This window comes from Haliaeetus albicilla, chromosome 9, assembly GCF_947461875.1.
Source record: "Haliaeetus albicilla chromosome 9, bHalAlb1.1, whole genome shotgun sequence".
NCBI lineage: Eukaryota > Metazoa > Chordata > Aves > Accipitriformes > Accipitridae > Haliaeetus > Haliaeetus albicilla.
Genome location: NC_091491.1, coordinates 18,842,809 through 18,859,118, shown reverse-complemented (window position 1 = coordinate 18,859,118; position 16,310 = coordinate 18,842,809). Strand labels below are relative to the sequence as shown.

The 16,310-nt window shown below is 41.3% G+C and overlaps 1 protein-coding gene across 9 annotated transcripts in view; it reads right to left on the bottom strand.

Annotated features, from left to right (window-relative positions):
* The window catches only part of YEATS2 (YEATS domain containing 2), a 51,875-nt gene that overhangs the window by 3,933 nt on the left and 31,632 nt on the right, over positions 1 to 16,310 (bottom strand). For 8 of the 9 annotated variants that reach the window (XM_069791993.1, XM_069791995.1, XM_069791998.1 and 5 more), the window contains 12 exons: positions 15,891 to 16,046; positions 14,975 to 15,148; positions 13,378 to 13,573; positions 10,704 to 10,835; positions 10,352 to 10,450; positions 9,214 to 9,325; positions 7,865 to 7,938; positions 5,656 to 5,735; positions 4,477 to 4,678; positions 2,858 to 3,084; positions 1,621 to 1,695; positions 114 to 187 (listed from right to left, as the gene is read on the bottom strand). In XM_069791993.1, the coding sequence (XP_069648094.1) occupies positions 114 to 187; positions 1,621 to 1,695; positions 2,858 to 3,084; positions 4,477 to 4,678; positions 5,656 to 5,735; positions 7,865 to 7,938; positions 9,214 to 9,325; positions 10,352 to 10,450; positions 10,704 to 10,835; positions 13,378 to 13,573; positions 14,975 to 15,148; positions 15,891 to 16,046 (1,601 nt within the window). Of the gene's footprint in view, positions 1 to 113; positions 188 to 1,620; positions 1,696 to 2,857; positions 3,085 to 4,476; positions 4,679 to 5,655; positions 5,736 to 7,864; positions 7,939 to 9,213; positions 9,326 to 10,351; positions 10,451 to 10,703; positions 10,836 to 13,377; positions 13,574 to 14,974; positions 15,149 to 15,890; positions 16,047 to 16,310 lie in introns of those variants that run through there. The other variant, XR_011326128.1, reaches the window with a different exon arrangement.

The window sequence follows — 16,310 nt, the reverse complement described above, 5'->3', positions numbered from 1 at the left end:
CATACATTCCCTCACTCACATGGTCTTAGTAACACAAAATCTGACTAAATTCCTCAAGCAGTTCAGCCCTTAATGCTAGTGTAAGTGGTCCAAGAGGAAACAAGCTGCTGTACCTGTTGTGAGGAGCTGTCTGGTATGCCACAGCTAGTGCTTGGCGTAGGATATCACTCATAAGCTGTTCAGTGGCCTGTGACAAAACACAACATTAGGAGACAGCATTATGAAAAGAGGAAAGGAACAGGCTATTTGCTTGAGTATCAGTATAAGAGCAGCTGAAATTCTGGCTCACTTCAATCCTGTATTCAATCAGCAGGGGGCAGTTAAAGATGGCCAATTGAGTTTCATTAGCACAGTAATAAGAACTGAGTATATTTAACAGAAAGAAAGGGACCTGTAGATGCACAGAGCTCAGACTGCAACTGCCCAGTCTGGTTTCTCTCTGGTCTGGTAGAGCAGTATGTGCACAGCAGGGTGGATCCAATGTTCCAGAGCCTGTACTTCAAAGAGCATTTTAGGGGCCTTCTCTTACACACCAGAGCTTGTTTTGTACATGGCAGGTTCCATATATTCTCCTGGGAGCTGGTATATGCTTGTTAGCCACTCCCTGTGGTCACCAGGCTTATATCAAGACACTTTCACAAAAACCTCCCAGCCTGGACAGCAAGCAGATGGCAGCCGTACGCCCTACACACTTGGCTTAATCAAGGTTCAATCAAAAGCTAATTAAAGCTCTTGGCTTTCTGTGCCTGTATCAAGACTAGAACAGAGGTTTCTGGGACGTTCAGTCAGGAAAACTGGCATAACTCTACGATTATAATGGAGCAATCTGATGGCTACAATCTGTGTCTACAAATGGAGGTATCTGTATCTGAGTTCCACTATGATAAGTAACAGACCACAACAGAAGCATGCATGCGGGTGCGTGTGTAACCTGGAATCAATTAGCTTTTGTAAAACTGATCTTCTGATAAGCAGCAGTCGGTATAAACAACCCCCAAAATTGTCTTTGGCTTGAAATACAGCAGAGTGCTGCCAAAAATAATCTGTGTTAGCCTTCAGTCCAAACCCAAGAACTCCAACTCCATGCTCTTCAAAACTTTGGTAAGAAATGGTCTCTGTTTTTCCAAAAGTGATTATGATAGAGAAATGGTTTCTCATACAAGGCAGAATTGCTACTGTCTGCAGGAATTCAGCAGTCTCCCAGGAGAGACAACCCAGGCAAAAAGGAACTGAACAGTGTTTAGGAAAAAATAGCTAACCTTGTATAAAATAATCAAGTCTTACAGAACTCTAGCAGATTCCCCTTCAATTCTGAAGGGTAGGACAAAGTAAGGGGTACTTTCAAAGTTACAGAATGAGTCACTGTCTTATTGGCGGTGAGAATCTTCAAATCACTATTCTGTGTCCAAGCCAACAAATCAAAAAGCTGGAAACACACAGAGAAGTATATGACTCTCTTTGGCCAGCTATGTATCTTTCTATACATGCACAAAGACAGACATCAGACTCTGCATCTCCTGATTTGATAAATGCATATTAATAAGGATATTCCATCTTTTTTTCTACGTTACTGGGTTAATACAGTTGCAGAGAAGTTCTTACTGTGACATAGTTTCTTACCTTTAAAATCATATCTTCTATTACTGATGCATAAACATTCTTTTGTACCTCAGCAGGCTGAAAAGAAATCCCTATCTATAAAACACGAGAGGAAAAAAAAAAAATTAGTACATCAAATAACACAACCCACATTGTATTACAGATTAGATGAAAATGAGATTAACAGAAAAAAATCTGTTACAAAGGGTAGTTAAAAAACAAGCAAGCAGACACTCTAGAACTCTCAAGCAGTATAATCTCAGGCTTCATTTAAAAAAAATCTGGAGAAAATGAAGCTTGACCATTAGAACAGCCTGCAGAAATGCCTCTAAACCACAGAAGAAACAACAGCAGGTTTTAATTTTTATTTCAAAGTCCACACAAAAACCAGGCTGCATTGGGTACCTTTGGACTGAGAACGGAAGCTCCATTTTAAAAACCGTACATATACTCAATCCATCTATTCATCACCTTCCCTGCACCTAACTATGGCAAACCACTTTAAACAGTACTCCTGGCACAGAAGTTCCACATCAAACAGAGTGTTTCAGCCCCCAGTCTCACCCTCATCATGCCTGTGCCCTTGTCACCTATGTAGCAAGAGATTAGATACACTGCAGAAATGAAGTTTTGTCCCTTGATGTCAGCATTTGAGGTGGAGAGGGAGATCCTTTCTTTCTCCCACAACTGCTGCTCCTGTCTCTGCTGGTACAAGCAGAGCACCCTTTCCTACAAGCCAAGACAGTCTCCTCTCTTTCCTTCCTGCTGCTGTGACAAAAGACCCCCCTCTCCCTTTCTTTTACCCTAATTTGAATAAGGGGAAGAAATCCAAGCAGCAGAGAAGGTTACTGTGGTCTAAGCTTTACCGCAACCCCTTTTCAGGAGCTGCTATTAAACAGCTCTGGTCCAAACAACAAGTTTGAATCTTTCACGTGATGGAACAGGAAGAATTCAGTGCTAGTGCTCCTCTTCCCTAATTTCCCCTTGCTTCTAGCCTTCCAGGATGATTTTTCTGGTACTAAGCCCTGCAACACAGCTACTCTGAAATGACCTCCCGGCTGGCATGCTTCACTTTCTCCTGCCAGCACTGGCCAGCTGAGTGTTGTAAGTCAGAAGGTCCAATTTTTTCAGGACATTTAAAAAAAACTTTCACAAAACACCCAGAAGCCCATATAGATGAAAGAAAAGCAACTAAATAAATGTAAGACCACAACTAGCTTAACAACAGTTCTTATTAGCTTTATGATTCACTTATTACCTTCTCTGCAGTGTCCCTCACAAACTCTGATGCAGGCAAGGAAGCCAAGTAGAACTTCATCTCCTCTTGTTTCTCCTCCTGTTCTTTCTTAATGTTTATTTTTAAAGGCTCGCTAAAGTTGAGAATATCTACTTCCTCTTCATGTTCTGGTTCTCGTTTCAGAAATTGCTGTAGTTCCTCTAGTTTGCGGCACAGCTCCTCACCACTGCTATAAGACGAAGGGCATTCTGAAAAAGAAGCAATCATTTAAACACATGATAGGTTATGGAAAGCTGTTTATAAACAGATGCACACTCAAAATATGTTAAGAAATTAAGGTAATTGGAAGCTATTTTTGTAGTTCCTACCAAACATAAGGATGAACAGAAATTCAAACAGTCATTGAGAACCTTCTAATAATATCTTCATGACTCTCATGGTCCTCTCCCTCATCTGCCCCTACACCAATCAAGAAGGCTGCATTTCAAACAAAACCAGGCTAATGTGAGTCTCAAACATTTTCACAGAAACTTTCTGACAACTGGCAAAGCAGTCTGATGCGCTTCAACTTGCTTGGAGAAATGGAGTTTTTTACTATGTAGGCACCAGGTAGCACTAAATCATCTTTTACATTGTGACAAGTATTATGATGCTTTTTAAGAAAAATCAGAAGACAGATTTGCAATGGAATTACACAAGGGCAACCTATTCTCTGCATGCTTGAAACGAGCCAGTAAAACCTTTATTAGAAAGCTATGCAATAAACAGATTCTCTTCTTCAAAGACAAACACAAATCTAGTTATTTAGGTACAAATATTAAGAGGTGGATGTAGGCTTCCTTTCCACCTTCAACAACTGCAATACAGGGCCAGACTTGGCAAAGAATAATCAAATCCACACACTTCTGTGAAATTCCTTAAAACCCTGTGTGATCAGAACAGAAACACATTCAGCTTTGGGAAAGGGATTATCTGAAGGTGAAACAAGAGAGCTTAACTGTGAAGAATGGATGAAATTAAAGATGTATGTTTAATACATACTAAAATGGACTGTGGAGATCCCAGAGCTATGCCTAGTGAAATAACGTAGCAGCTGTAGTAACAAAACATGAATCTTCACACAAGCCAATTCACCTTACTTTTGGAGGTAAATTAACCCCCACTGAGCTCCACACTGCCTGCCAGGTTTGGTTTTTTTGTTTTTTTGTTTTTTTGTACCTGCACTCACTCACACTGTTTGCATGGTAAGTCTTAAGAGAGGCTAAGCTTACCCAAGGGCAGAAATGTCATTACTCCCTATGCTTAGTTTGTGTGCCCACTTATAAATTATTACATTGTGGGGCAAGAATCATCTCTCAAGATTTGTCTGCATTGGGCCTCCAAGGACCTCCAAGCAAAATAAAACCCAAAAGAAGCCTCAGAAAACATCAGGACGGACAGGGACAAGGGACAGCCTCACTTGTAGGCTTGCCCTTACGACCTCCAACTTTTGTTATTCCAAAGTAAATTAACTTAAAAACAAAGAAAGTAAGAATCCCCTTCTCCTGAAGTAGCAGCATGCGTGTGCATACAGACAGTCCTGAGCCATTTAATAAGCAGCATCTTTGGCAGAAAGGAGCTTTCTGTCCCCCCATACTCACCCGGCTCACTGTCTATCTGCGTCAGCACATCTTCAATCGAGTCCTCATCGTTCCGTAAGGTCTCAGGGTCAGGTGGAGTGTAGCCATGGCACCGACACCAGTGTACCACATGCTTTGTTTTCAGGGGTGTAATACTGTGAAACCTGGGGTGCTTCTCTACAATTTCTTGTAGGATCTTTCTCACTGTCATGGCTCGTTGCCACTGTGACAAACCAAAGGGAAAGTTCATCACACTGGCTAAAATGTTTAGGGCTAGACTATGGCCCACTAGACTATGGCCCAGAACAATAATCCAGGTTGCAAGGAAAACAAAAGGAACATGATTTTCTCAGAAGTCAGAATGATGAGGAAAAACAAATGTGGAAGATGGTCCTAATCCCGATATTAGGCAGCTGTAGGCAGGTCATTTAAACTCTGCTTTGCCATCCAAGCAAAACATCAAGAAAAAGTGACACACATTTACAGGGGCCTAGACACATTTGTCTTGACTTGAAATGTCTCATCTCCCAAGTAATACCTAAGATGGCATAGTGCAAGAAATCCACTACAGCAAAATATGTTTCTCAAAACTTTGGTTAAACTCTTTAATCATTTAAGTTGGCAATAGCAGAGGGTCTAATCAGTTTTAACGTCTTCCCTGTAAAATTCCATAGCAAGATGACAAAATTATGAAGAAATAGGGGGAAACATAACAACCACAATACAAAAAGGTCCAGATTAACTGAAATATTTATCTTTGGTGAACTGACAATCTATTTCAGCACTAGCACCGCTTATGTCAGATCCCTCAATTTTCTTCCTACAGAAAGTAGACACAATCCCATGAAAAGACAGACAAAGTAAGCTGGGTAAAATTACCATGAGCGTAATATGCCACAGAGGGGTGATGAGGATAAAGTGTTAACAGGACAGTTTGCAAAAATTTTGATTTTTAAAATGCTTCAAAAACATCTTTCTTTGAATCAACCGAAAAATGAGTCCCTTCTGCTTGAAGTCTCTGAACAACAAACTGGATCACTACCTGGACACAAATCAGTGCACCTTGCAGTAAGTAATGGTTCCATTTAAAATGCAACAGACTGCTTCAGAAAACAGATCAGCCAACAACAAGGTTCCATAATTCAGAAATCCTTCTTGTGTCCCTATGACTGCTTATGAAACACAGGAGGAGAGGATTACCTCGGCTGCCCTCCTCTTCCCAATATTCCAGCTGTAATACTGTTCCACTGAACTGGCACAAAAAGAGCTTGCATCTTCACCTAGAAAACACAAAGCCAAAAACAGTACTAAATTTTTAGTAAGTGAAGTAAGATAAATTCTGGTTTTGATATTATTTAGTGAAGAGGAAGAGGGAAATGTGTTTCATGCTCACAGGATCAAGGACTGAACTCTCTAACTCTTACAAATACTGCGCTCTCTCTGAGCACAGCACAGTTATGTGCAGCATACAACTGGTTTTTGGATGCAGAACCAGCATCCCTCTTGGTCACATACACAGGTATCTGTGGCTATATGCTGTTTTAAGCCTCTTTTTCCTCCCAAAACTGTAATGATGTAGACCTGTAAGTCTGTCTTACTGGTCAAAGTCTCTTCCTTTGGAAAACTTTTTTTTTGCAAACAAATTACAACATAAAAATGAAACAACGGTGAAAAAGTTTCCTGGCAAAAACATGAGGAGGGGATATGAATCCTAAGCGATGGATTCATGAATGCTACTGTAGGCCAGAAAGCTGTATGTAATGAAAGCTTTACTGTGCTGCCCACTCCTACTTTGCTCACTGTGCAGAGAGGGTCTGCCCTACCCAGTCTCCAGGACCACTTGTTCAAAGTGCATTAGTTGCCAGAGAAAGCTGACACATTTTCAGCTATGTACATATGTAAGAGGTATGCAATTATAAAGTACCATACAAGATTAAAAAGTTTCTCTGCAAAAAACCATCTTTAAAAATAAAAAAAAAAAAGCCAAAAACGCCAATAGCAAACACATTCCAATGATGAGCTATGTTATCATATTTGCAAGCATTTCTGAAACCCTGGTATTAAACAAACAAACAAAAAAACCCCAAGCACATCCATTAAGGACAAACCAGGGAAAAGATGACCTACTTGCAGCCATTATGTGAGGAAAATATAATCTATTTCTAAACAAAACCCAGGTGAAAGTTAATAACTGCTGACAACGTATTTGGCTTTATTGGAAGAACCTAATTGGATGGATGAGCCCAGAGCATTGTGGTGAATGGGGTGAAATCCAGTTGGCGGCGGTTCACAAGTGGTGTTCCTCAGGGCTCGGTGTTGGGCCCTGTTCTGTTTAATAACTTTATCAATGATTTGGATGAGGGGAGTGAGTGCACCCTCAGCAAGTTTGCAGGTGACACCAAGTTGGGAGGCAGGGTCGATCTGCTTGAGGGTAGGGAGGCTCTACAGAGAGATCTGGACAGGCTGGATCGATGGGCTGAGGCCAATCATATGAAGTTCAACAAGGCCAAGTGCCGGGTCCTGCACTTGGGTCACAGCAGCCCCATGCAGTGCTACAGGCTTGGGGAAGAGTGGCTGGAAAGCTGCCCAGCAGAAAAAGACCTGGGGGTGCTGGTTGACAGCTGGCTGAATATGAGCCAGCAGTGTGCCCAGGTGGCCAAGAAGGCCAATGGCATCCTTGCTTGTATCAGAAATAGCATGGCCAGCAGGACTAGGGAAGTGATAGCCCCCCTGTACTTGGCACTGGTGAGGCCGCATCTCGAGTACTGTGTTCAGTTTTGGGCCCCTCCCTACAAGAAAGACATTGAGGTGCTGGAGCATGTCCAGAGAAGGGCAACCAAGTTGGTGGGAGGCCTGGAGCACAAGTCTTATGAGGAGCGGCTGAGGGAACTGGGGCTGTTTAGTCTGGAGAAGAGGAGGCTGAGGGGAGACCTTACAGCTCTCTACAACTACCTGAAGGGGGTTGTAGTGAGGTGGGTGCTGGTCTCTTCTGTCAGGTGGCTGGAGACAGGACGAGAGGAAATGGCCTCAAGTTGAGGCAAGGGAGATTTAGATTAGATATTAGGAAAAATTTCTTTACTGAGAGGGTTGTCAGACATTGGAACAGGCTGCCCGGGAAGTGGTTGAGTCACCATCCCTGGAGGTATTCAAAAAGTGAGTAGACAGGGTACTCTAGAACATGGTTTAGTGGGCATGGATGATGGTTGGACTCGATCTTGAAGGTCTTTTGCAACCTAAATGATTCTATGATTCTAATTCTAAGCATCTTTAGAATAACCCCTGGACTAAGCTCTCTAGGAGAATGGCTTCATTTCGTTCTGACTTTTAATAATTTTTGCGGCTACAGAGTATGCAAGGCATTCTGTTGATACACTGAAAACAAAGCAAAGCCTTTTCATTTACTGCTTACTTTTTTCAGCAATTAATGGAACCTTCTTCACTATTGCTGTTAAAAGCTGCTGGATGTTCTCCAAATATTCTATGCTGCAAGGGATTAAAAAAAAAAAAAAAATCACAAAGAAGAATACTGTTGGAAGCAATGAATCAGATGCAAAAGGTTTCAAAATCACTGCATGGTTTAAAGTCCCTAGCCCCAAGGCATTATAGCAATAGCAGTGTGAGGATAAACTGTTATGCCCCAATCTGTAGAAGGTATTTCAAACAGCCCTTCCCCCTGCCTAAGTGTCCACATCTGAAGCTGCATTTGTCAAGCTGAAGAAACTGAAGACAGGCTTTTTTGGGCAGGCTTGGAAGAAATCCCTGCATCACCTTGCAAGCTGCAACACTACTTTGAGGGATAAGACACACCTATTAATGCAGGCTGTCCCAGCAGGAACAAGGGATACTGCATGGGAAACTTTGCAATTATGGGAGTTCAGATAAATTTTATTTAACCAGCCATACTGTATTTAACTGGCAAGAACTATTTTCCATTAGTTATTTTATAACTAAGATAATTTCCAGCGTGTAGTGACTTAAGATTTATTCCTGTCTCCTACACATACCCTCCATCAGGGTAATGTCTGCAGGGATATGTTGGGATAACAAAACTTTTCAAAACATGGAGACAGGAAAAGTCAGCCACTGGAGGAATCAAGAGCAGAAGAAACATCCTACACATTACAAGAAATACGCAGACAAAATTTTGCAAACTGAGTTCTGGTGAAAAAACATTAACAAGTACTAGCAAGAGCATCAAAACAAGGCACTAGATTTCACAGCATCCAGTGAACAAATACTCCAATGATCTTTATTATTTAATTCCAACTCTGAACCAAGGCAGCCGTCATACTAAGTAATTAAAGAAGTGTATGAGCTTAACAAGACTAGAGAGCCAAAAAGAGAGACATTTCTACTTATTTCAGATGCCCCTTTTTTGACCTGCACTTCACTGGGCAGTTTGACTTGACCTCAGTAAGGACACACAATGGCAATGGGAATTATACAAGCAGTGGATGATAAAGAGGTTTTAGCAGCTTGAGATTTTAGCAAACCCCAAAACAACTGCAAATCTTCAAATAATTTTTTTCCCCTTTCATGAGCCCTACATACAAATCCATTTATAAAGAAAATACTGCAACACTGTCTGAAACAAATGCCACCCAACAGGATTAGTACTGATACAGCAGCATATGGGACAGAAGATTTTACAATGTTTTTCTAGGTCAAACTTAATACTACTGCACGTATCCCTAGAACCTCCTCCATTCCCCCAGTATTTCAAAGATCAGAAATCCTTACAGAGAAATGAACAATTACTTGATAACGTAATTCCCAAGTTCAGAGCTCTCTTCTGTTTTTACTGCTGCTTGGGCTTCTTGGGTACCCACAGAACTGCAGTTTTGTCCTGTTGAATCAGGCTCCATCTTAACTTCAAAGAAACAGAACACATTTTAAAAGACAAAAAGTACCACTCAGCTTAATAAATAGTGTCTTGCGAGACTCCAGTTAGACTAAGGGCTTTACATAATATCACTTCATTTGTTGTTTGCATTCTGATTGTTAAGCATGAACAAATTTGACCTTCAATTCTGCTGAAAGCCACCAGAACATGTTCCCCCCCCTCCAAACCTCAACATGCTCACATGTTATCCTTTTTAGAAAATCTGCATAATCCACTGCTGATGTTTTGCATGTGACTAACTGAACTAAATTGAACTGTCTGGAAATGCATGTTGGCCTTTTTGTAAACAAAGCTGGATAGAAAACTACTAACAGTTTTATCAAGAAGTGACATTTCAAAGTGAGAACTTTTTTGAAGACATCACTGATTTTGACATCAGTGAACTCTTTCACGTCTAGGATAGAACTCCAGCGAGACAGGAGCAGGGAGAGAGAGATGTTCCCAACCCACAACAGCCAGGCAGTCTGGTCATTCATGTGGGATGGGTGAAACGCATGACAGTTCTGCAAGAACTGGACTTTGAGTATCTCAGCTCTGGCCTATGCATTATTCTGGGAAGTACTGTATGTACATCTTTCCTCTGTGTGTGTGCGCAAGCACACATGCTGTCTACACCTAGTGCTGTTGGAAAGTATTCTCCAGTATGTTTCACCATAGTCACTATTCTGAGGACAGCAGTAACTGTGATTAAATACATGCTGCTCTATGCATTTCTGCAAATACGGATTGAAACAATGAATGTTTACAGTACTCATGGTAGCTTTCTAGAACATCCTCATCTCTCTCTGTACTTGCCTATGCTTTGAGATTTGTTGAGGGGGAAGTCACTGTTAATTTCCTGGTCCCAGGTGTCATTTTTACCTGATTTAAACACTGTAACAATGGAAATAAAGGAACCCACAGTCACAGGGTCTACTTTTGTAGTCGGGCCACTTGCATAAAGCAGCACCAGCTTATTTCTACTACTCAACTTCCTGAGAAATTCCTTGTTACCTTTAGTGATGGATGCTGTAGAGGGACTAGGGACAACTGTACTTGCTGCCGTGACAGCTGAAACAGCTGAAACTTTGCTGGTAGAAAGAGACTGTATCACTGGGGGGGGGAAAAAAAAAAAGAAAAAAAAAGAACAAAGAAGGAAAAAAAATATCAAATTTCATACACTTTGACAAATAACCATGTTCAGAAGCAACACAGTGTTTTTGCAGCACAAAGTTTAGGGATGAATTTCCTTGCTACATTTTCTTCTATCTCCGACATTGGACCACGTATGCCAACAGTGACCAAGAGCTACCCTGTGTCAAAGGGGATTTTCAAACACCATCTGTCATCCTCCTCTGCCCTTTACCTTTGTTCATAGGCATGAGTATTGTCTGAACACCTCCAGAAGCTGTGTTTACACCGAGCTGTTTAAGCTGGCTGGGAACTGTCAGAACAGCCTGCTGTGGACTAGACTGATTTGAGTGGATTTTTAGCAACCCTGCAAGAAGAACGGAAGACAAAATGTTAAATAAAACACACCATTTAGTTTGTCTGCAGCTACTTCTCTCCCTTTCTGCCTGAACCAGGATGGCATGTAAGCTAGTACTACCACCCTCTTAACAAGCCACAGTTCAGTGAACTGTCAGACAAGTTTTCACTGACACAAATGATTGCTAAAAATACTGGGGTGCTGCACCACAGTGTGCGCAGTATTATGTGCTGCACAGCACTCTGATATTTGTAAAGCAAGTTTCCTAATTACCTAAGTAATCCTAAGCAAAAGTGGATGTAACAAACCTTTCAACTGAAGCAGGCTCAGCACAGAGTAAAACACTCTTGTCAGAACAAGACCTTGTGCTCAAGGGTCTGGTAAGCCAGTGAACTACAGCTCTGTTGTACTTACACAGCCACTCTCATTGCCGCATACACCTCTGCAATTCAGCTCAGCAGCATCCACTGCTGCACAGCAAGTCTGATGAAGGACATACCTGAACTGAGTGTCCTGTGTCTTTCTGTAACATGCACTGAATACATCCATAAGGATAGCTAATCAAGCTACGAAGTGTATTGAAATGGGGACTAAATTAAATCACTGATTTTAGTCAAGGCTAAAAGAACAAGCAGGACATTCAGATATTAACAGCATTATCAATGGCAGCACCCAGTGACTTTGGTGGAAATCAGCACGGCTCCAAACTGTGCCACAGTGTCACAGGCGAGTAGTACTCATCACCTGTCCACCAGCTCTCTCCTCCACAGTGATGACATCCCAAGCCACCACAGCGAGCACTCTAACACTGTGATTTGGGCCTATGTCCATCCTTTCTACTGGTAAAGCATCTATTTTCAATACAATTGTATTCAACTTATAGCTAACTTTTCTTCAGATTGTAGAAATTTAATAGGCTTCTATTTTAGAACATTGACAACAGTAGACTTCTTAGTTTCACAATGGTAATTTTATACTCACAGTTTGTTTTGAGATAAAGTTTCCATTCTCCTCATATTTTATTATTATTGTTTAAGAAACACAGCTGCCTTCCAAGTACTAGACATGCAAGGTCTGGTGAAGATGTCTCTTGGTTTTGAAAGATGCACAGCACTGGTCAGTTAGGCTTTCACCTCCAGGCAAGAAGGCTAACCTAGTTATTACCAATTCACTTGTGTGTGATGTACCGATGTGTCAGGATAGGACAGCAAGGGACCCGGACAGCAAAGCAAGTAAGACGGGACATTTTCAACTAACCCTATTAGCCTCATGGGTGGGAGACATTGTTCATTGCAAAACAAGGGAAAATTTGAGATTGTTTTTTGGTTTGGGGGGGGTGGTGGTGTTGGTTTTTTTGTATTGTTTTGTTTTTTGGTTTTTTTTTTTACATTGAAATAACATGTTTTATAGCCACTGCTTCTTTTGGGATTCTTGAAGAAGTAGTTTTTCATGATGAAGTCAGTGCCTCAAGTTACAAAAGGCAAAACAAAATCTAGATAACATTCTCATACCTAAATGGGAGTATTAATCTGAAAGCTATTTAGAATGGCATATTTTCTACAAAAAAACCTTGCTGCTTTGTTTGCAAAGAGGAAAACATCCAACTGCTTACTGCAGAATTGTGGCAGTCTTAGCAGTCTATGTTGTTTACTTTCAAGCTCTGGGAAAAAGAGTGATGAAAAAGGAGGAGTTTGGAAGACTGTGTACATAGGAAACAAGAAGAGCTGCTTTAAAAACACACTGTCAGATGAGCTCAGCATCACTTATTTTCTCTTTTCTGTATTTTCACTGTCTCCACTTAGTAAGAAGCCACTTCAAGTGAACACAACATGCCAGCAGGTAAATCAACCAAAACGAAAATTTCAGATTTTAATGCATAATACTCAAATTAAACCTACTGTATTTGCTCTCCATGATACAAAAGATACTGGAAGACAGTAAAACTAAATAAGGAAAACTGCCCTCTACATAAGGGCAGTCCATCTTTACTACCTCATCTTTATTAACTTGAAACATTCCAAATCCAGCCTACCTCACTGTACTTAATGGATTTTGACTTCAAAGCCTTCAGTTCCCCCTAATCAACATCTCTCTCCTTTCCAAGCCAAGCAGAGCAGGTGCAAAGCCTCAGAGCCAAATTCTGCTCAAGCAGCTTCTCCAACTTCAGTGGGAGTTTCACTTTCACAAACTAATCAAGTCTGTAGTATTGCTGGTACCTTGATAGTTTCAGCATTCAGTGACACACTGTGCTCTTGAATAGGCAGAATGCATCTTCTAATGAGAATGTGGCATGAAAACTAAAATCCCTCTCCAATAACAATGGGCAACTCATGCTATTATTTGTAACAGATACACTGATGAGATAGGATGCCAAATTATTTAGACATCTCTAAGCCAAAAGTTATGCTAATATGTTTTATAAAGCTTGATTTGACTTTGACACATTCACAAATGCAGGTGACTATATTCTTCCATTTACAGCGAAGACATCTAAAGAACTCACACCTGGATTTGAACTTTCTATAGGAAAGGCATGAAGGGAGTTTAATACCTGATACTGCAGCTTTTCCAGTCACAGGCGTTGATGTAGGCATCAGAGAAGCAACACTTACAACAGTGGAAGTAGCAGTCTTATTCACTACTGATGAAGTAGACTGGCTCTGGCTTATACAGATTTGGTGCTGCTGTCCAGATGTCTTTGCTGCAGGAGTTCCAGAGGATGAACTGGAACCTGCATTATCTATTTGCTGTGTAAAAGAGGCAGAGAGGGCTAACAAATTCCTTTTCATGTCATAGATGATTCAACAGTAAGCACAACAAGGCAATATCTAGAAGTAGCAAAACCAAATGTTTATCTATCCATCATTAAGAAGCAAGAGGTTCTCAAGCACATATCTAAAAGCCCATATACAATGATGGTACATATAGAATGGAGGCTGTTTAAAGCAGAAAAAATGAAACCGTGTACACATGAACTGCTACTACAACTGCTTTGATAGTATCTGGAGCCAGGTCCCTTAACTTCAGCAAGCAGGTAGGCCTCCAGATGAGAAATTTGACCCAGGAATGTTTTGTATTTCCCTGCTGCTCAGAAGTCCAGAGGTATCAGTAGACAAATGGGGAAAAAAAGTTTGGGATAAAGAGGCTGGATGGAAAATTTCTCTCTCTGCAGCTTCACTGAGAGCTGTAAAAACAGTGAGTAGCATTTAATGCAAATTTCAGCATCTTCACTTATATATGCTGTGTATGCCAGCATTCAGCCCTCGGAGCGCAGCACGGTGTCAACTCTCCACTTGTTTAATCTTCGCCTCCCCACAGGCAAAAGAAGTGAGGCTAGGAAAACCCCTGGAGTGAATTATACACTCCCATTTTTGCTGCCTCCTCCCCATCCCCATGAACTCATAACTCCATGCCAGGTGGACAACCTGCATCAATTGGATGCATGGCTGCATCCATGCACAAGAGTCTTCACTCTAGGAATGCAAACGTTTTGCTTCCAACCTCACTCTATGCCAAAGCACCTCATTCCAAGGTTGTGTTGTTACAACTCCACTGGGGTGGAGTGACATCCTTTGAACACAGTCAGGACCAAAGAACCACAAACTCTAGTCACTGATGGCCTCTGAAATCTGTTGATAGCAGATTGGGCACTAAGCACTGTGGAGAGTCTGTGATCTCAAAGGAGCAACATACAGTCTGGTTACCGCTGGCTTTCACTGGCCTGCTGGATACAGAGCTTCAGGCATTTCACATTCTTCTGCAAATTTTTGTGCCAGCAGCAGATTTGGTGTTTGAAAGCCGCGTAGACCAAAAATATCTGATCTATATGATTGCAAAAGCTGTTTCAGATAAAGCCTTCCCTGCCTACCTGAATTTTAACAACATTAAAAGCAAGAAAGCGCAAGTTTCAGTTTCTCTTCTCCCCTTGTTTCTTCACAGATACTACTTTACGCCAAACAGCAAACAAGCCAACAGAAAAGGAGTTGTGTGCACTGTGCTGGTACACAAATATGAACAGGCCCACCAGCAATGCTGACTGAGAAGACGAATACCAATAGCGGAAAAAAGCAGTGAAATCCCTTCCTGGGGATGGACACACATGCTAGACAGCAAACGTTACATTACAGAATATTGGCGATGTTTCTCACCTGGGCCACCCCGTTTGTGGGAAGGGGCACAGCAGGAGCAGCAGCTGTGGTGATAACACCTCCTGATACTCTCAGCACAGTGGTGCCAGGTTTGGAGAGCTGGGATGAGGCAGGCACTGATTTTATAGACCCATCTGATATTTTCACCAGCGATGTCTGTCCACTGGGTGCAGCCTTTGAAAAAGAATTCAGCATAAGGAAAAAGGTATTTGTTTGGATTTTTAAAAAATTTCTTAAAAAACCCAACAAACAAAACACAACAACAAAACAAGACAAATACTTTTTGTATTACTGAAAAAATATTATCAATATTATCAAGCTGTAGACTTTGAAAATATATGCCTACCAATCTTGAATTTTGGCTGACAAATTAAGAGTATTCTTTGGGATTTTGAATTTCATAGGGACCACGTGGTAGTTTTTAAAAGAAGGACTTTTGAGGGATACCCAAATGAAAAGTTTTTAAGAGTTTTAGCAAGTGACCCATTTCTAAGCTTCAAATATTTAAGCACATTTTTGCACCTGACTGTCTTCACTTCTCTAATTCCATTTCACCTTCTAGTGCAAGGTGTCCCTGCCCGTAGCAGGGGGGTTGGAACTAGACGATCTTTAAGGTCCCTTCCAACCCAAACCATTCTAGGAAATCCCAGAGCACATTTACAACCTAGCAACCCAAGCTTACACACAATCCACTCTGAGAACAAAAATAAAGCTGGAAAAGTATGGACCAATATCTGCATATGAAAGTAGGCCTTCATGTGCTTTCCTCATCGTAGCGCAGGCAGCATCATAACTGTACAAAACCCAACCCAAACCAAAAAACTACAAAATGAAAAGCTCTCACAACATGTGGTTCCTATACTTTATATGACAAAATGCTAACTAGTAAGAGAGAAACACATCATGTGCATGTTACCTGTGTAAATAGAGCTGTTTTCTGTCCAGTTATCACTTTTACTGCTTGTCCTTGTGTGGAAGATGCTCCAACTCCTACATTGCCCTGAACAACTGAAGCTGGAGTCAGCTGCTTCCCAGAACTCTGAGGAGAAGGCTGGCCAACCAGAAAGGTGCCCTGCTCCACAAGTAAGTTAGGGTGGTCAGCACTTTGAAACACACTTAAGAGTCAATAGAAATCTAGGAGTATCAATACAGGATAAAAGCCTGTAGCTATAATGCAACAACATCATTTCATCTTCTAAAAGAAGGCACTGCTAATTACAGTGAATACTTCTGCACTAAGAGCTGGACATAGTCTTCTCTTCTTAGTGCAGAAAACCATTTTCTGATGCAAAGGAAGGGGTGAAAAAGCCACAATCAGTTTCCTGTTTTGTCAGAG